Genomic DNA, 21,814 nt, shown 5'->3' with positions numbered 1-21,814 from the left:
TTAATGTGGCAGTGAACAGTGGGGAAGGAGTGAGTGTGCCTAATCTGCATGAGCAAGGAAGGACCCTCTGAAGAGGTGAGGTTGGAGTTGAGTATTAAGAATACCTGGAGGTTGAACATTCCACCAGAACTGTGACTAACAGTTCATTTCATGAGATGGAAGAAGTCTGACCGCCCACACACCAGACAGGAGGCCAATGTGGTGGGAGCTCAGCGGGTATAGGAAGGGAGTTGGGAGATAAGGTCAAGGAGGGGGAAAGAGCCTTGTGGGCCCCTGCAAAGATATCTGGATTTTATCCTACAAACTATAAGGAACAAAACTGGAGACATTTAAGCAAGTGGTTGACACAAAGTGATTTGCATTTGTAAAGGATCGCTCTGGAAGCTACCTAATGTTGGATTTAGGTGGGCAAAAGTAGAAAGGAAGACTGACTTTTGAGAACATAAAATCCCCAGCCAGACTATTGGGGGCATTTCATAACTACAACACAGATGAGCTATTTTTCCTTTTGTTACATCACTGGATAATTTTATGCCCTTTTGTATTACATAATAGGATTTTTCCCCTGATAACCTCCTTCCGGATCTTGGCAGTACACTTTGAAAGTTTTCTTTTTTCTTTTCCCTTCTTTAAGGGCAATGAATAGTGGCACAGTGAGGAGAGGCATGTTAGGTTCCTTCGCTCACCCTTTGATTAGTGTTTTTGGACTGTGTCTCAGAATAGACAAAGTCTCAGAGCCAGGGAGCTTCTGATCACTTGACTAGTAAACAGCTCACTTTCTCCCTATTCATCTGTCCCTTGCTCTGGTAAACTGGAAAACAGTACAAATCCTCTTTAAAAAGGACAACCAAGAAGAAACCCAGACAATAAATGCCATGTGAAAAACGCCATGGGCTCAGTGTAGCCAGACTTTTCAATTTTTCAGACAATGCCAGAAATCTAGATTTGTATTTGAAATCTTTCTGTCTTTAAAGATTGAGTGCTTTTTAAGACACTAGGCAGCCCAAAGACACCAGTTCAATGGAATGGATCCAAGTCCATAGAGTATCAGCTTCTGACCTCGGCAAAGAATCACTTATGTCTCTTCTTGCTTGAACATTCTATGGTTTAGATCATTTAGGGCTGATGTCTACATGCTCTTAAAGTATACCATCCTTTCTCTTTCTAACTTACTTCACTCCATATATTAGGCTCTAGGTTTATCCACTTCATTCAGTTAAGTTCAGTCGCTCAGTCCAGTCGCTCAGTCGTGTCCGACTCTTTACGACCCCATGAACCGCAATACGCCAGGCCTCCCTGTCCATCACTAACTCCTGGAGTTCACCCAAACTCATGTGCATCGAGTCGGTGATGCCATCCAGCCATCTCATCTTCTGTCGTCCCCTTCTCCTCCTGCCCCCAATCCCTCCCAGCATCAGGGTCTTTTTCAATGAGTTAACTCTTCGCATGAGGTTAGGACTACTCAAATATGTGTGTGTGTGTTTAATCTGAGCAATATTCCATTGTGTATATGTACCACAATTTCTGTATTCATTCATCAGTTAACAGGCATCTAGGTTGCTTCCATGTCCTAGCTGTTGTAAAAAGTGCTGCAGCAAACATTGAGGCACATACGTATCTTTCGACTACGGTTTTCTCAGGGTATATGCCCAGTGGTGGAATGTCAGGGTATATGCCCAGTGGTGGAATGGTTGGGTCATATGGTAGTTCTATTCCTAGTTTTTTAAAGAATCTCCATACTGTTCTCCATAGCAGCTGTATTAACTTGCATTCCCACCAACAGTGCAAGAGGGTTCCCTTCTCCATATCCTTTCGAGCATTTATTGTTTGTAGATTTTTAAAATGATGGCCATTCTGACCTGTGCGAGGTGATATCTCATTGTAGTTTTGATTTGCATTTCTCTAATAATGAGTGATGTTTAGCACCTTTATGTGTATTTGTTGGCCATCTGTATGTCTTTACAAATTCTTTGGAGAAATGTCTGTTTAGGTCTTTGGCCCATTTTTTGATTGGGTTGTTTGTTTTTCTGGTATTGAGCTGTATGAGCTGCTTGCATATATTGGACATTTGCTGTATGACATACGGAGCTCAACCCAGTGCTGTGTGAAAACCCAGAGAGAGGGGTGGGGTGAGGAGGGAGATGGGAGGGGTGTTCAATAGGAAGGGGACATACGTATATCCCTGTGGCTGATTCAAGCTGAGGTATGGCAGAAACCAATACAACATTATAAAGCAATTATCTTCCAAAAAAAAAAAATAAGGTATAACAAAGAAAAAACAATACACCATCCTTCATACTTGTGATTTGTTTTATGTTCCTTAAATGGTCTAAAATTTTACTTTGCCAGGGGTTGGAAGTAAGAGTATGGACTGACTACAAAGGAGAACACAGGGCAATTTCGGAAGTTGAGGGAATAGTTCTATATCTTGATCATGGTGATTACGTGATGATATGCATTTGTCAAAAATCATTCAATTGCACAGCAAAAGGAAAATAAATTACAGTGTGTGAATTATACCTCAATAAAAAATTCAATAACACAGATGTAAAGAACAGACTTTTGGACTCTGTGGGAGAAAGCAAGGGTGGGATGATTTGAGAGAATAGCATTGAAACATGTATATTATCATATGTGAAATAGATCGCCAGTCCAGGTTCAATGCAGGATACAGGGTGCTCAGGGCTGGTGCACTGGGACTACCTTGAGGGATGGGATGGGGAGAGAGGTGGGAGGGAAGTTCAGGATGGGGAACACATGTACACCCATGGCTGATTCATGTCAATGTATGGGAAAAACCACCACAATATTGTAAAGTAATTAGCCTCTAATTAAAGTAAATTTTAAAAATTCAATAACTAACATAATATTGTTCCAAAGAGAAAAATAAGGTCAGCTTCATGATGAATACAAAGATACAAGAGATAGCTGGAACAAAATTTAGTGAACTGGTTTACAACAAAGTAACTTGATGTAATACTGAGGGAAGTGAAAAATGTGTGTCTTAGAAATATTCTACCACTTCCAGACAGCTATTTTCATTAACAGAATGAGGAAAATAGAAATTGGTGCTATATAAGAATATAAATATTACGTTAAATGTAAGGATTTCTTACTATGTTTACAAAGAACTTTCAGAACATCCTCTCATGTAATTCTCACTAAAAACCTCTAAAATGTATAGATCAGAGCACTGGAGGACAAAGAGGTTACAGTTTGGCCATAATGGCAAAACAAACAAATAATTGTGCAGGGCATCAGAAACTCCTGTTGAAAAGGCTACCCAGCATTCTAGATTTTGCAGTTCATAGGAACTATGTATTCTGTAGACCTATCTTTGATTAGAATTATCTACTTGCCATTCAAGGAGAAAAACAGCCTTTATTTTCATTTCTAGGATGCAGCATAATGGTTGCTAATAAATCTTTTTGGAACATCAATTATTCCATGCCAGGAAATTATTTTTTAGAAGTGAGTTTTTATTGCTGGTTGATATAACTAAGCTGATAGCAAGAGAGTAGTGGTATATTTAGGATACGACAGCATAACCCTGGAGTCAATTCTGCCTGAAGGATGGGAACTCTCCAGACGGTATGACATTTCAGGGTCACTATAATCCCTTAGTTTTCATAAATATTTAAAGAAAGAGAAAAAAGATACAGAGGGGAAAAAAACCCTAAAATCAAGAACTTACAAGCATCCAAAATCTGTAACAAAGAGACTGCTACACATTCGTGGTTTTCATGTCCACAAATCACTTAGTTATATTAAAAATTCCTTAGTAAGACTTAATTATTTCATTCTGTCAAATGAAACTATTTGTCAAGGTTGGGAAACAACCAAATTATTTAGTTTCCCTCTCCTTTTGAACTCCTGGAATCAACATCAGTCAAAGCACTCACATGGTCCAATTCCCCAGATAGTTTTCTTTCCCCTATTTTCTTACCTCATAGTTATGTCCAACTATTGTTTTTCTCCTTCAATAAAAGCATCTCTGACTAGATTAACAGTGCAGAGTGAAAAGGAAAGGTCGAGGTCCTTCCCTTGGTCTTCAAGTTATGAAAGCAGTACTGGGAACATTTATGAATGTTACACATTAATCCACTGAAATGGTCATTTAGTTTCTTTTCCAAACACAGGATTTCATCACATCTAATAATAAAGCAACAAGCCATTTTCTGTATATTTTAAACCATCAACTTGTAATTATATGAAAAGCTTCTATATGAATTCTCTGTGATGATGTAAGCTGGTACTGCAGCATAAGTGGGTTTTTTTGAAGCTCAATACATACCTACAAGGATCTATTTACATTGGGCTAATCATGTCGAAATAGCATCTATTTGAGGATAAAGTCAAAGTTTCTTTTATAAACCTCTATAGATAGATAAATAATCTAGGAGGCTTTTTATAGTTATAAAATTAAGACTGCTTTTCAATGCCTGCTAAAGTTTTTGGACATACTATCCATCTAATGGGCAAAATGTAATCCTAAATTGGTGATTAAAGACTCTGCATAAAAACAAGCTGTCATGTGGATAGAGAGAAATTAAACCTGACAACAGTAATGCTGACTTTCCTAAATGAAAGCCCAGTTCAAGTTTCTACTCATCCATTTTTCAAAACTTAAAAAAAGGCATTTTCCAACCACTCATAGATGAGATGCCAACATTTGCATTTCAGTTGAACCTGATGAAGTCCGTTGATTTTCAGCTTTAGGCTTGCTTAGAACTCCTGTCAGAAAATGTCTGCCCAATCTAAAAAACATAGCAATGTTACAACACAGGAGAAAGGAATGAAGCATGCCTGGCTGTCGTATTTCTCTACTGTGGCTGGTTCTCTACCGCATTCACACCCCACCACAGGAAAGCCAAGAGAGTATCTGGAAGTACCACCACTGGGTCCATATAAAGACACTTCCAAGGGAGAAACTGGATGGAGGCAATGCATAGAGAACTAGGAATCAAGGTCAGGAAATGAGATTTCTTCATCTGGCAAATCCAAACCAATACCTAAAAAATAAGATGACCTTCCTTTTTTGTTGGTTTGTTTGCCGTGCTTTTCATTGTAAGTTTCCTACTTTGGGCAAAAATAAAATTAGGAAAATCTTGTCTCCTTGGTGATAATAAACAACACTGAAAATCACTGGCCCAAGTTTAGGTTAAGGACAGGATTTTTTGTCAGACAACCTATGCTGGCATCCCAGCTCTGTCCACTACTAACCTGGTCATCTTGGTCAACTTAGTTACAAAAGAACTAAGAAGAAAATTAACTTTCTTCATAGTAAAAAAAAAAAAAGTGTATTACAGTTTGAGGAGACGACACATATAAGAACGCTGGCATGGTGTTCCAGCTCATGGAAGAGCCTATACAGAGAAGAGAGCTGGCACTACTTAAAGGAACATCCCTAAGGTTCCTTTGGGAAACATTCTGGAGAGATGCAAGTTGTGTAAAAGATTGGGAGGAAAAGACACACTAGGAGAAACAGGTGTAGCAAAAAAGCAAAAGTTGGTACATGGCCTTATGTAATTATTTGCAAAGTTTTCATCTTACAAGTAAGGCATGGATAGAATTCACCTTATTAAAATAAACTAATATGATGTGTGACTTCAAAATATGTAAACTTTTGGGATTGTAAATGTGTATGTAATTGTTGTTCAAATTAATCTCCTTGGGAAAATACACACTTTGCTCAAAATTTAGACATGGCTTTAGGGACACTTTATAAGAAATATATGCACACACACAAAACCATGCTATGTCTGTATGTGACTACAGGCATGAAAGAATATTCTCCTCTAGGCTGTTCTGGATAGATCACTGGGGACAAGAAATGAGTATGAATCATGAGGAGTTAAGGAGAAAATGTAACATTTATGCTAGAAAATTATGTCAAGAAAAGGAATACAATAGATACTACTCAAATAAAGGGTCAAATTCTCTTCCAAACCTGATGAACGCTCCCCATTAGCTCTGTACCAGCATTTTAGCTTAATTATATTCATGCCTCGCTTGTCAGACATAAAATCTACCTGTTTTAATAAGGGCAACGCAGGACATCTGCTCAGCCTCCCCTTTACTGCTCTTGTCTTAGATATATTTTTATTATGATAAAATAGCACTCATGTCAAAATGCCTAAGTATCATAGTAACAAATATATAATAAATACTTATATCTAGAGTGAACCTTGACATGTATAAGATATCATCTCATGATTTGTGTGAGCTTTTTTTTTAAGTGTTGGCTGATATCCAGTCATAGGAATGCATAAGATATTTATCACAGAGCATTTTACAAAGAAAGAGAGAGGGAGTAAGGGAGGGAAAGAAAGAGACAGCGAGGGAAGGACAGAGAGAAAGAGACAGAAAGAGAGACAGAGACAGAGAGAAGGGAGAGGAAAATATATAAACAGTACACAATAATCCTGAGAGAAACTAAACAAGTCTGAAACTTGTTTCCTCAAAGAAAACAATTTCCTTCCTCAGTCCTCTATCCCAATACTTAATATATTGTATTGCTATTTACGGGAATATTTCAGTCCCCTGCTGCCCATATGTTAAGTTCCATGAGGATGCTGAATGCTGTTTTCTGACTGCCTAAAATAGTGTCTGGTACTAATCAAGTAAGAATTCAGTAATGATTTGCTAAGTGGATACTTACAAAGATTCGTGTTGTGCTTAGTTGAGCAGTCGTGTCAGGCTCTTTGTGACCCCACGGACTGTAGCCCACCAGGCTCCTCTGTCCATGGGAATTCTCCAGCCAAGAATACAGGAGAGGGTTGCCATTCACTCCTAGAGGGCATTGTCCCAACCCAGGGATAGAACCCAGGCCTCCCACATTGCAGGAGGACTCTTTACCATCTGAGCCACTAGGGAAGTCCATGAATACTGGAGTGGGTAGCCTATTTCTTCTCTAGGGCATCTTCCAGATCCAGGAATCAAACCGGGGTCTCCTGCATTTCAGGCAGATTCTTTACCAGCTGAGCTACCAGGGAAGCCCCTTGCATAGATTATGTCATTCAAATAAGTATTGAAATAAGAAATAATTTTCTTAAAATTTCTTCTCATACAGATTTGACAAAATGAATATGAAAAACAGGTATTAGAAAAGATATAAAATTTTAGTTAAAATAGAAACAATTAAGCAGCAATCAGTGCTATTAATACTATAACTAAGAAATAATTCAAAGAACAATGTTGTCATTTGGAAGAGGGACAGAGATCTATTGTCAAATTTTCTTACAATAAAGATGCCTGAATATACTTTGGAAAATTTCTGTGTGTCATTCAGAGAGTGATGTGACTTGACATTTGCCCTACTATTAATCAGGCAGTGGTCACAGTACTCCTTCAAAAATCATAAAAATTCCCAAGCAACTGTGGTATTTTGTTTTCATCAGTCATAGTTTTTACCAGAAAATCTGTGGCAATATTTAAACTTGAAAAGGGTTCAGAAGAAAACTACCAGTACTCTCCTATATTTTTGTTTGCTATTTTGTATTTACAAGGAAAATTTTATTTTAGAAAACCATTTTTTCCAATAAAAAAATTAAAAGATATTGGCAAAAGTAACAGTCTTCTTTGATCCTCATATTGAAAACCTTTCTTTAACATTTTTTTAAAAATGAAGGTACTATATATTAGTGATAAAATTGTTTAGATGCATTTCTGAATTTTTCAAATGTTTCAAAAAAAAAAAAACTCCAAGAGAACAAATGTTGTAAGCCATGATTTTCTTATGATTAAGCTTCTCAAAATGCTTTCAGTGAAAACAAAATATGCAAACTTATAAGCAAAGATAAAACAATCTGACATTTTCCACTCATCTTTTTTTAAAGCTTGTCTCATTCTTTTCTGGTAGATATAGCAATACAAATACTATACAAATCCATTCTAGGGATATTTCTGTTAAGCTATTAAGCATTTAAAACATACTTACATGAGCTTTAGCATCTTATGACACACAAATTTCCCATGTAAATGTCATTTAAGTAGTAGGTAGCAGGTAGGCAAATTGTTTAGTATACTTAATAACATTTACATTGTATGGTTATAACAAATATGACTGACTGCTTTCATAAATGCATTCAAATAACAGCAAGATATGAGAAAGTCTTTAAAATTTAGTCTGTCGGTCAATGTACAAACTGCTCTGAAAAAGTATACTTTTGCTTCTAATTCTTCTAAAGATTATTAGCAATTCAAATCAGGCATTAAAATTTTCATACCAGGAAGGCTAATCATATTTAATATGATGTAAATTTAGAGATAAATCTGCTTATTTTTTCTTTCTTCTCATTCCATTTTTCCTCAAAGTTCCTAAATTCCTCAAAAAAGAACCATAAAGCCAATTAGAGGGAATAAAAGGAAAAGACATATAAAATATGTCATCTATACACTTATATATGCATATGTGCCAATATTTCCTGCTGTAATAAATATCACAAGAGAGTAAGGACTATGTGTTTATGATGCCAACTATTTGGCTGTTTGATGAGTCACTAAAGATTTGTCCATGATAACAGAAGGGAGAAAAGATATAAATTAAAGTTTCTGTGGTTATTTCTCATTAATGGTTATTCTACATGATACTCATAAATATATTATTATGTAGAAACCTGTTTTCTTTCGGCATCTAAGTTTGCCTTCTCCTGACATGAAATAAATGTTTTCATTACCTCATGGAAAAGGTGAACAGTAGCAATTCACTCATTAGTGGTTCTATTTGTGAATACCAGAGAAGGGGATGGAGTTCAATATTTATTTAAGAAAATTCCTCTCTATTCCCTTAGACAATTGAGGACAGGTGAAATATTTTCAAAATCTGGAGAATACCCACTGTGCATATGCCATCTTGATTCTTGATTAAACATATGGAATACATACAAGGAGAAAAGCCAAGGAGAGACCTGCTTGAGTAATCTAAACACCCAAGTTGAGAGAGGTTAATATATAAAGATCAGCTTTGTACTTTGAAGTTTTCTGGGCTTCATTTTGCCTAATTAAGACAAGATTTAATAATCAAACCACTGTACAAACATGTAGTATAGGTTTGTTTCTAATTTTGGAAGGAATTCTTAACAGAGTCCAAAGAATCAGCTCCACATGGAAGAAGGTCTCTGATAAGATTTGCTTTTCTCATTTCTGAAATGCAAATGCCTGCCTTCCATCTTAGTTTCTTTCATGTGACTGAGCTTAGCATCTGCCTGTCAAAATCTCGAGTGTGATACTAAAATACAATAATTCCGTCCAATATTAACATACCACTTGAGTTTGAAGCAGTGGGAACTCTAGATCATAAAAAATGCATTCCAAAATATTCTTAAAGGTATTCACAGAAATCATCTGTAGATGGTAATTTCAAAGGGATCAATTTACCTCATATACCTGTAAGAGAATACACCTCCATACAGTTCTAGGAAATAGAACCGAGTAGCAGAAAGTGTATTCACAATCAGATGTTACTTTTCTTCCCACGGACAGAGAAGCCTGGCAGGCTACAGTCTGTGAGGTTGCAAAAGAATCGGACATGACTTAGCAATTAAATAACAACAACTACTACTTTACTAAATGAATCTAATTCCAGATCAAAATATTGTGAGGTGAAACTTAAGAATTCCCAGCCTTTCCTTTCATACTGGATAACGTTTCAAGAATACCTGGTAATTTTAAGCTGTGCTAATATACCACAAAAGAAACAAATCAACATAACTCTACCATAACACAGTAAATGTACAGAATGACATTGAGGACAAGGAGTAATATGCCATTATACAAGGAGAAAAATCAGTTCTCCTCTGACAAGACTGATTTTATCTAAGATAATCTGATAAATTTAGAGAAATACTGAAGCAATAAGATAGGCATTAACCTGATGATATACTAATAGAAAGAGTCTGAAATCTAGTGGAATACAATCTGCAGTGCAGCAAATGATGACTGGAGAGGCAGCTGGCTCTCCCAGTCACCCCCACCCCAATATACACACATACACATCATTTGTGAACACTGCAAAGGGTTGGGCTGGGGGAATTTGTGTTCAGTGTCGTGCTCTTCAGTCATGCTACCCTCATGTATCTGCCTTGTTAAGATGGAGGGCCAAAGATGAGAAAACATCTCTAATCCCACCTGCAATAAGGTGAGCACATGATAAAGATGCCCTTTCTCTTACTATCAGAAAGATGATTAGACTTTTGCCCATGAGGTTTTGTTTCATTTATGTTCAGTCGCTTCAGTTGTGTCTGACTTTCTGCAACCCCAGGGACTGTAGCCCACCAGGCTCCTCTGTCCATGGGATTCTCCAGGCAAGAGTCCTGGAGTGGGTTGTCATCTCATCCTCCAGGGGATCTTCCTGACCCAGGGATCAGACTCGCAGCTCTTATGCCTCCTGCAATGGCAAGCGGGTTCTTTACCACTAGTGCCACCTGGGAAGCCCTGTTTTGCTTATGTCATAATATGATAGCACACTTACATACTAAGCCAATTTTTAACTATCCATTTATCAGTAAACAGGACACTGTTTCTCAATATAATGCCTCTATCAGATATTTGTAAGTAATATAGAAACAAAGGAGAAAGGATAGAATTTTGATATTCAGGATCTTTTATTTTCCAGGAATGAAAGGATTTTCCTTTGTAAGGCTACCATGGCAGAGAGCAATGGTTAAACACTGTACGGACCAGTTTTGCTTACAGATTCATTGAAAATGCTCTCCTGGCCTGTGTGACACATTATATTAGAATGACTGTCTGTGGCTGCCTCAGCAGGAGAGCTCCAGAGGATGTGCTGTGACTCAGGCCTCTGCTGTCCATTTCTGACACAGAGAGACTACCACAAACTGCCGAGAAACTGCTTCAGCCCTGATTGGACTAAGAGTTGGACATATTAAAAAACAAATGTAACATGTTTACATACAAGCTGCAGAGAAACGCCTAACTGGCTAACCTTGCCATAGCTGCCAACACCTGTGCAAACTTCAACTCTGCCTCAAACCTTTACTGCAGTAACAAAACATGGGGCTCTACACACACATTTCTGTATGTGCTGCTGCATTCAGATATGTACTCAGTCAGAAAACACTTTCCAAGCTAGGACCTCAATTTTGCTACAAATCTAGGACCTCAATTTTGCTACAAATGTCCTATGCATGCAGTGATGGAGAAGACAGTGGTATTGTGATGGTATTGTGACAGCAGGGCCAGGAGGGCAGTCTCCAGGTCATTGTGATGGACACCAACATTCTCTCTTGTATGCCCATATCATTGACGAGAACCCCAGATTCCACACTGGTGGCTATGGTGTGTTGACAAGGCTTGGGAACTTACCTTGTTCATGTGGATCTGCTGCTGGTATTGCTTCTGCTTCTCCAAGAACTGCTGGTGCTGCTGCTGAATGACCAGCTGAGCCAAGGTGCTCTGAGGCAAAGGTGCAGACTGGGTTCGATTCAGGGGTCTGTGTCGGGGTAATTTGTGGGTACCTCTAATGCCGGGTGAAATTCTCTCTTTTGTTGCCAAGGGAGACTGAGGATGTAAGGGAACTCCACCTGAAAAAAAAAAAAAAATATATATATATATATAGAGGTACTTACAGAGACACATACACAATTTAAGAAAAGAAAAGAAACTATAGAAGATAGCTATGGGATAAGTTTTATGAAAAGCAGTATACTATTGGGCATATATCAGAAGAAGGCTAGGTTGGGTGTGTTCGGCACTCAGTCTTATCTGACTCTGCGACCCCACGGAATGTAGCCCACCAGCCTCCTCTGTCCATGGGATTCTCTAGACAAGAATACTGGAGTGGGTTGCCATGCCTTTCTCCAGGGGATCTTCCAGACCCAGGGATCGAACCTGGGTTTCCTGCATGGCAGGCAGACTGTTTACCATCTGAGCCACTAGGGATGCCCAGATTGGGTAGGGTGGAGGCAAAAATGCCAACGCATTGGGCAGATACACATCTGATCAATGACTCATCTACAGTCCACTCTGGTATATCTGAAGGTTAAATAAGGTGAGTTTTTTTTCCACAGATCTAGAGGAATAAATACGGGTAATAGTCTTTTCCACAGTACTAGGTATCAGGGAAACCTCTGCACAACAATGTGAATTTTTACCAGGTCTTGAGGCAAAGAGATATTACGTTGGCTTGCTGATAAAAACAAAAGCCCTAACATAACCTACAAAAGATGCCATTATAAATTACCAGCCACAAGAAGTTTTTGCTGTCTCATTTGTTCTTTCAATAATAGATGCTGCAGGAGAGCTTGGTGGCTGCTATTGGGCTTTCCCTCCAAAGTAACGTGGGGATGGCTTGAAGATGCTGGGATGCTGCCTCCGTATTGCCCAGGCAGAGGAACACCTTGCCTGAGTGTCTGGGTCTCACACTTCTGTTTTTCCTTGAGTGAATTTGAAGCCTGTGTCAAGAAATAATAAAGATGTTAATCCACTTTCATCCATATGGGTCATTAGGTCTGTAAGTCTTTAGACTGGTTTCTCATTCCATAATTTCCCCTGCCACCAAAAAGCCTTATCTTACCCAATGGCTGAGTAGGGAAAATGGACAACAGTATGTCTTTTGAACTAAGTGAATGAACATAGGAGAAAAAAACACAAAGCTGGTGCACTGGAGACAGTTTAGTATTGCATATCATTGTACTGAAGCCCAAATAAAACTTTTCCTAAAACATTAAAAATTATGTTTATTTTAGGCTTAATAACTGGGAAGTTTATTTCTGAAATATTTTAGCATATTGCTTAAGTAAAAGGTATATTAGAAAAGTACAATTTATTCAGATTGCTAAACTCATGACTATACAATAGTGATTAGAAGCTGGATATAAAATGGTCTGTAATTTGGGAGTTTCAAGCAGAAGAAACAATTCACTCTTTATATGTCCTCTAATACATTCACAGAGCTGTGGGTGTCCAATATTTAATTTTTAAAATAAAATTCTTGAGATAAGTCAATGAAAGATTATATAAAATATGAATAAATTTTATTTAAATATGTATTTTATATTAATTTATAACAGAGTCTCAAATCTCTAAATATTGAAAATGACACTCCAGATACTTTTGTTTAATAAAATAAACTACAAGTGAAATTAGATATCACCTAAAATTGCTATTAAGAACTTGAAATATATGATAACATAGTAATAAGGCAATAATAATTATATCATCAATAGTAATAATGAATTCTCCTAGTCAAAGAACTTAATGAATGGTGGTCATTTTGGTATTACAAAAGCAGAGGTCTAATACCTCAAAATTATGTGGCATGTTTCTTTTCAAAACTCATGTTTCATCTTTCAAAATTGCTGTGCGCCAGGGAAGCAAAGCAATTTTCAGTGACGGGGAAATTGAAGGACAAAGAGGTAAATGGTTTGTCTTAGTCACAGAACAAGTCAATGCAATGTTTAATCTAGAAGTGATTCCTTCTCCTGGCTTCTTCTCCTTAAAATTTCCCACTACTCAGTGGGGAAATAGAATATTAGAGATCCCTTTGCCAAAGCAATGCCACACTTGAAAAATTAATTATGATAGCTTCATACACAGCAAAATGGAAGCAAAGAAAAATGAAACTTCAATCCAAACCACAATGGTTTATTCATCCAATGGTACCAAATGGTATTATCATTGAAACATTTAATAGTCTGGCTTTTAGTATTTGGTCCTTTGGGGAAAAATTCTCCCTGACCACATTAAAAGTAGTGCGTTTGTGTTAGCTGGTAGGAGTGACTTAGAACATGCAAAAAAAAGTAGAAAACTTATATGTTGTAAGTTTTTGTGTTAGTATTTGCTCATCACCAGAAGAAACAGAAAAAACAGGAACAGAAGAAAAAAAGTTTTTTTGAAAATAATTTTTAATAGGTGAAGATTTGAAAATATCATCCATAAATATTTGTTTTATTTAATCTCTAATTTCCTTTTCCTTTTCACTAGTCAATTGTTTACAAATGCTTCATGTAGAATTTCAAGGGCATAGCTGAATTCAGTGTTCTTTTGTCTGTCTTCTTTAATCCCCAGATATAAAACAACATCCAAACTTTGCTTTTTCTTCACTGGTATAAGATTACTGTATCACCTAAGATAACATTCTACTCTATTACAAAGATCAAATATAATAAGTTATCTCATAGATATGTTTATAATATGTATTGAACATAATCATAAAATTTACCATTTAAAAATGTCACCATAAGCATGATCATGCATAAACTAGCATACAACAAGATAGGGTTCATATTCTGCAAACAGTCACAAAACAGTCAACTCTTTATAATTTCCTGATGTGGGCATATTGTAAAAGATATTAATTTGACAAGATGGACTCAGTGGAAAACTTGCCAAACTCTTGAAGCCATTTAAAAATTGGTAAAATTGGTGCCAAGGGTTGGAACAGATTTCTCTTTAAACTGAATGTATCATATGACCTCTACCTAATTTAATAATCTTTCACAGATAAATTATTCAAGTTTAAAAATCTTTTACTATGACTAACATTTATATTATTTTAGAGTATATGTGTGAAATATAATTATTGCTGTCTTCTGCTAGCTGGACAATTACCTCCAAAAAATCCTACTTCAGTTGTTTAGACTTTTAAAGTAATTGATTCACTCTGAATTTCCAAGGAAGAGTTTAATATTGTTCTTACAGAAGTTTTCCAGATATCTATTCTTCAGTACCACAGAGTCAGGGACCTAAATTCTCAGAATAAAGTCATTCACAAAATAAACACTTTAAACATGCTGCTGTGCTTCAGACACTGCCCTCACAGCACTGGCCTGAGTTGAGGTCCAGGTCTGCTAGTTGCTGGGCTTGTGATCCTGGATCCAAGTCTTGGGCTGCTTTTTCTGTTAAAACGTGGTCTGTAATCTGTGTCACGGGATGGTTGTGTGGAGCTAGCAAAATAATATACCTAGAGACTGCTTTCTTTTTTAAAAACTACAAAGCATTATACTAATATTAGTTATTATTTTTATATATTATTATGTGAATCAATATGATTCTTTAATGTGAGGTCAAACTGAGTATCTTTCAACAACTTGGTAAATAGTGAAGGAGAAGTAGACTACCAAGTTTCCCTGAAGTCTAAATATACAAGTAAAGAATGAGAGGTCCCCTAGGAAAACAGTCCTCGGGCTGGTTTAGGCCAATGCAGGGTAATGACTTACATTGAGCTGGGTTGACACTGCTGGAAGACCCAGGGTGATGTTGGGCAAAGACGGAGAGGTATAAAGACTGAGCAGGTTCATGGAATCTTCGTGAATTAGAATGCGTTGCTGTGAAACCATTTTCTATTAAAAAAAAAAAAAAGTGAAAGGGGAGTCCCACAATATTATATCACAAAGTTTACTGTAATGTTCACATTTCAGAAAATAGGTTTTAATTATAATCTGTCAAAACATTTAAGTATTTTAATGAAGAATTCACAAGTATTTTATGACTTCTGTATCCAAAAAAGTTAAATGCAATAATTAAATTAAAATTTTCTTTATCAGATATAATTGTAATATCTGAAGAAGACTTTCCATTTCATTTTGAAAAAAATTAATTTAAAAATTTCTGCTTTTATGGAATATAATCAGTATGTTTATCCTCAATTGGTAATACACAACAATTGAGTAATCTTTATGAGTATAAATAGATTTTTGTGTTACTGAGTGATGAATATGTATGTAATACCCTTATAATCACTATTCTCATATGGATTAAATATCATTTTACTGATGGGAAAACACACAGAAGAAAATCTTAGATTAAATATTGCCTTATAGGACTTCTATACTAACTAATCATATCATTGTTTAAAATTTGTGAATAGACAACTCTGTGCTGTTTTTTAATTCAGCCATATTCAGAAACTAAAGTAAATGTGAAAATGTTATGAGTTCCCTGGGCCTCACTAGTCTTCATTTACACTGGAATACCTTGAACATTTTGGCATCATGGTCCTTTTTACAACAAATAACCTATTTTTTTTAATCCAATACCAAGAGTCATGTTTTCTCACATGTGGCCTAATATGGTTGCTTGAATTACATTTTCTGTTTAACTCTTGCTTCCCTCCCAGAACTCTTATACAATAAGAGTTACAAAGGTCTTATTCGACTAAGGAACTCTGGCCTGATATGGTCCCCAAGGGAACAACATCCTTGAAAAAGAATACTCCATGTAACAGTATGACACAGTGACTGCTTTCTTCCCAAACAAAAAGCATATGGGACTCCAATAAGAGACCACCTCCAAGAGGGATATTGCACACACGGGCTTTGACTAAAGTAAATATAATAACTTGTCAAGTATGTTTGGGGGAGCTGTAGATTTTCCCCTGGACAAACCTGGGATATCAATTAACTGGGGAAAATATCATGTGCTAATACAATGCAACCTCAGAATGTCACTGAAGAGTGATGCACCACCAAAACACAGGATGTTATTCCAAAACATCACCTCAATCATACGTTTGTTTGGAGATGAGTCGTAGTCTTAACATAATAAGAGCAGAAGGCTAAAGGTGGACTCTTCTCATTGCAACTTGGAATTCCAAACTAACTCAGAGTTTGTTTTTTCTTAAAAGAACAAGTCAGATATTTGCTCATGAAAAGCAAGAAATGCATTGAAACTTTTAACATTACTTTGAGTTTATATGCAAGCCTTTACAAAATTAAAGTTGTTGAAAGCCCATGAAGATTGTTGGAAAAGATTTTATCATTACAATATATGATACTGCAATTTTATTTAAGGAGATACCAACAATGGTTGTATATTTGCTCTAATTTAAAAAGCCAAGATTCATAAGACTGATTTTGCTTATACTATATGCTTTTACCATGAATTTAAAGTATAGAAAAATACCTGAATGCAAATAAAAAAGTATATGAGGAAGCAAAAATACTTTAACAAGCTTATTGGCAGCAAGCAGTCATTTATAATAAAAGGGTATTTCATCTCCTTATCTGTATTCATGGAAGGAAATAAATGTGGGAAAACAACTACTTTAAATCATGTACAATACTCATTCAATGTTATATCTGTGTGCCACAGCAGAGACTTGACATGCACTATGGGAATGACACCAAAAGTTACCACAACCTCACAAAACAAGTTATCTTTGTTTCCCAGACAGAATTTGTGTGACATCTTCTCACGTCATCATAGGAAGCAAATCTATACTAAAGTGAGAAAAAGGTTTCTTCTCACGTATAATAACTGCAGTAGCACATTGGCTGCTCACAGGAGCTTTTGACTAAAGTGAAGGGACTAGGGAAATGTCCATACTGTGAGATTTCAGACCCCTGTGGTTTCATGCTATTTCCTAGGACAGCACCTACCATGTTTCAAGGCCTATGCCAGGGAGTTCTAGGGCATCCTCACATGCACTCTCCAACACACCCTGTACTCTCGTTATGGATGAACGAACTGAGTGATTGCCCTAATTCTGGTTCCCAGTGGGATCAGCAATAAAACTTTTAAAGCGATCAAGGCTGGGTGATTTGTTGTCAGGTACTGCTCCAGAAGATATGCACTGCTCTGGAGCCATTATTGCAGGACAAGGGAACCACAAAAAAGTATGGAGAAGGAGGAAGCTTGAGAGAAAAAAGAGGAAGCACAGTTAGTCTCAGGGCTTATGGTAAAGAATAAAAGTGTCCAACTGGGAGCCAGTGAGCCTCACGTGAGAAGAAAGCAGAAGCCCTGGTGACTTGATAGACAGACGTAAGGATTTCCAAGTCATGGAGACAATTCCTGAGGAATAAATAAAGTCCAAAGTCCCTAAGTTCACTAGGTAGAGTTGGCTCTTCTCATAGAGATTAACTGGTATATAACACATCATGGAACTTCAGAGACTTGGACATAATTTGTTTCCTTCAATTTACGGACAAGAAACAAGCACAGCATGTACATAAACTTCCAGTGGATAAAACCACAAATGACTCAAAAGAACTGAAATAATGTTTTTCTCAAATTATCTTCTTTAATAACTTTCCTTGATTTGACTTTTTGATAGAAGCATATCTGTTTCAGGTTAATATTTCTTAACAGGAAACTGGAGCGGTACGGTACACTGCTAAAAGGGCGCAGACACACTTGAAAGTCAGAGGAACAGATGGTGAGAGGGGCCATTTCACTGAGTCAGTGAAGGATCCTGACCAGCATTCTTGCAAGGTTGGAAGGTTACCCCACCTTAGCACTGCGGTGAACTTACAAGTATTTCCAGGCAAGGCCAGGGCTTTTCCAGGAAGTAGTTTCAAAACTGATCCAGCCCTTCAAACAGGGCTATGCTAAGATACCACTGTTTCACATCTTAGAACACAGGGAAGATGGTTTTAATCTAAAAATTTTTCAGAGTCAGAAACTACTGCTGTGGTCAGATAAAATGGAAATATTTAATGTACAACAGCTATCGTCTAACATGCACAAAAAAATGAATTACAATTAAGTTAGATTAACAAGGTGGTGTTGGAGAAGGGCATGGCAACCTACTCCAGTATTCTTGCCTGGAGAATCCTATGGACAGAGGAGCCTAGCGGGCTACAGTCCACAGGGTTGCAAAGAGTCGGACACTACTGAGCGACACAAACAACACAACAGGGTGGTATAGGGTGCTGCTGTTGCTGCTGCTGCTGCTGCTAAGTCGCTTCAGTCGTGTCCGACTCTGAGTGATCCCATAGACGGCAGCCCACCAGGCTCCCCCGTCCCTGGGATTCTCCAGGCAAGAACACTGGAGTGGGTTGCCGTTCCCTTCTCCAATGCATAAAAGTGAAAGTGAAGTCGCTCAGTCGTGTCTGACCCTCAGCGACCCCATGGACTGCAGCCTTCCAGGCTCCTCCATCCATGGGATTTTCCAGGCAAGAGTACTGGATTAGGTTGCCATTGCCTTCTCCGGTATAGGGTGGGAAGGGTACAAAGATGCCCTAGACCACACAAGTGCAAAGGAAAGTGGAGAACTGGCTCTAATGACCTGTAGTAATTACCACAATTACAGTACAGTTAAAACACTTCAGTAGCACAGAGCAGGTTGTCAGTTTTAAACTAGGCTCTGATGGATAACTAGCATTTCACCAGAAAGAGCATGATATTGGAAAGAGGGGTAGACTGAACCGGGTGTTGGGGCAGGGGAGGCCTATCCATATTTTAATAATGACCTTCAAGTCTTAATTACTTCTCTCAACATCATGGCAACTGGAACAATATCTTATGGATAATATTGAAATAAAATTAATATTTTATTAATAATAAAATACCCATATACTGAAAAATTATACGTATCTCACTAGATCTATTTATTTAGCCATTGAAATCAAGAAGACATCGTTTCCATCAAAAGATTCAACTTCTCTTATGAAATGGATACTGGCAAAAATTAGAAAAATAGACAATGTTAAATGTTCAAGGGATCTAAGAAAGTAAAAACCATCACACATTACTGGTGAGACTGTGGACTGGCATAGCTATTCTGGAGAACATTTCAGCACTGTACACTATGACCCAGAGATTCTTCTGCTCTTCAAGAAATTCTCATTTAGTTACAAGGTGATGCGTATACATACACACTGGAGCGTTTTTTGGTGGTGTGAGAACTGGAGGTCACTGGGGCATCCAATTGGAGAATAGGTAGGTAAAATGGAGCAGTGCTTGCCATGGATTACTACAGTGATTAAAAGCAAACTATTAGGTATATGTATCCATTATATGACTGAGTGTAAGACATGCTTAGTCATAAAAATAAGAAATGAAAAGAGACTGATGACACCAAACCATTTATATCCATTAAAATTCATGAGCACAAAGCAAAAGATACATGTTTCATGTAAGAAGCCATACAAACAAACAAGAAAACAGGAGAAAATGACTTCCTATAGGGGCAAGGAAAATGGAAGTAGGGATAGGAGGTAAGGAGGGAGGGAGGAAGGGAGGAAGGGAGGGAGTAGAAAGGAAGGGTAGGAGAGAGGGAGGGAAGGGACTACCTTTCTTACTCTTAAGACAAAGAAGTCAACAGATGACCCTTGACAGAACACTAATTATGTCATCACCTACTTTTTAAGAAGCTCATAGAAAAAGTGGATGCAAAAATTTTAAGTTGCTGCATGTTCAAAATTATATACAATATGCATAAGCCTTAGAAAAGGAATATAAATATAAGGCTTTGGTGAGCAGCAGTCTGGACTAGTGTAAAACAGTGTGGTTGAAGTATCCTATACTCAAGCTCCACTGCTCCGTGGCTTATGACTGAGGGCAGCTCCTAAGATGGGAGCAGCTGACTAGATCTACCAGGTAATGTCTGTTCTCTTAGAGTGGCATCTGGGAAGACACGCTTGTAAAGCCTCAAACTGTTTTGTCTTTTTTAATAAAAGGTTCCAAATCCCTAAATCTAGTCTATCTAAATAAAAAGAAGAACCACATTAAAAAACAAACAAGTAAACAATGAAAATTTTTTAAAGTTCTTAATCATTTAATGTTTGCCTATGGCTTTCGTGGTATTTTTCAGGATGGTATTTATTTCCTCTTCTCATTTCAGATAGTGGATAGAAAATTAAAATCCCCATGTGATACATTTTTTTAGGCAGTAAAAACCTCTAAGTTTTCATTTTTACTGGACACTCAAGGAAATGGTAACCCACTCCAGTATTCTTGCCCGAAGAATCCCAAGGACAGTGGAGCCTGGTGGGTTACAGTCTATAGGGTCTCAAAGAATTGGAGGCAACTGAGCAACTAACACTCACTTTCACTTGGTTTTCAAGAATGTATTACTATAAAATGGTTTGGAACAAAAAAATTACTTGACAGGGGCTTCCTTTGTATTTAAAAGTCACTGATGTTTTGTTAAAAGTCTTGGTTTACAATATTGACTCATGTTATTCCTAGTAAATGAGTCTTTTGTCATAGCAACCTCTTTTCCCATGGGGGATTGGATGAGGAGTATCTTATTTGCAGTCATCTAAAACCGAAGCTCTACACCCACTCAGAAGGGAGCATAACATTTACAGCAAATGTCACAACAACTATTATGAAACAATCGGCAGATGAGTCATGTGAGATTGAGGCAAAACAAGTGACAGTTCAAATGATTTTAGAGTACTTAACCTTGTTATTAGAATCCATTTTTAAAATCGTTTGTATCTGCTGGAAAAAATTATTTTAAAAATCGCAGAGCAGAGCCAGCCACTAATGTTCAACTAGAAATAAACCAGCTGCTTGGCTACTGTTAAAATAGCTATCAAATAAATCTACTGAGCCTAAAATAATGGTGCTGATATTCATGGAAACATATTTGAACCCACAGGCCTACAGTATTAACAATAAAGTAACTAGATAGGTAAAGACATCTCTGACTGGAGTTGGAAATAGAAACTCCTGAGGTTTCAGCACCCCAACCAAGTTTACAAATGGGGAAACCAAGTAGCTCCAGTGATGCTGAGTTTGGGACAGGCATGTGTAAGGAACTAGAGAAATAGAACAGAAGTGGCTAGAGCATATGGAAGCTCATTCTCACATGAGATTTGCTGGCTTGCAGACAAACGTACTAATGAGTTTTCCCTACCAGGAGTCAGTATTAATAACAACAAAAAATGAACTTGTTCCACAATTTACCACCTGCCTTCCAAATACTGATTCTCTACAACAAAGCTGCTGTGGTAGGTATTATTAATACTATCTTTATTAGATAAATAATCTAAGATTCGGGACAAGTTTAGCGACTTAACCAATGGCGACCAAGTAGTTGGTTTTGCAGCCACGTTACTTGGTAGCCCTCTGAATGCAAGACTAGAATATCTGAATTCATGGTACTGTTTCTTTAGCCTGGACT

General features: G+C 37.3%; 1 protein-coding gene across 6 annotated transcripts in view; it reads right to left on the bottom strand.

Annotated features, from left to right (window-relative positions):
* HDAC9 (histone deacetylase 9) overlaps positions 1-21,814 on the bottom strand; it is a 599,202-nt gene that overhangs the window by 397,249 nt on the left and 180,139 nt on the right. For all 6 annotated transcript variants that reach the window (XM_040260622.1, XM_040260619.1, XM_040260620.1 and 3 more), the window contains 3 exons: positions 15,180-15,302; positions 12,203-12,413; positions 11,326-11,543 (listed from right to left, as the gene is read on the bottom strand). In XM_040260622.1, the coding sequence (XP_040116556.1) occupies positions 11,326-11,543; positions 12,203-12,413; positions 15,180-15,302 (552 nt within the window). The remainder of the gene's footprint in view (positions 1-11,325; positions 11,544-12,202; positions 12,414-15,179; positions 15,303-21,814) is intronic.

The sequence above is a fragment of the Oryx dammah genome, unplaced genomic scaffold (genome assembly GCF_014754425.2).
Source record: "Oryx dammah isolate SB20612 unplaced genomic scaffold, SCBI_Odam_1.1 HiC_scaffold_18, whole genome shotgun sequence".
Taxonomy (NCBI): domain Eukaryota; kingdom Metazoa; phylum Chordata; class Mammalia; order Artiodactyla; family Bovidae; genus Oryx; species Oryx dammah.
This window is presented reverse-complemented; position numbering and strand designations above follow the sequence as displayed.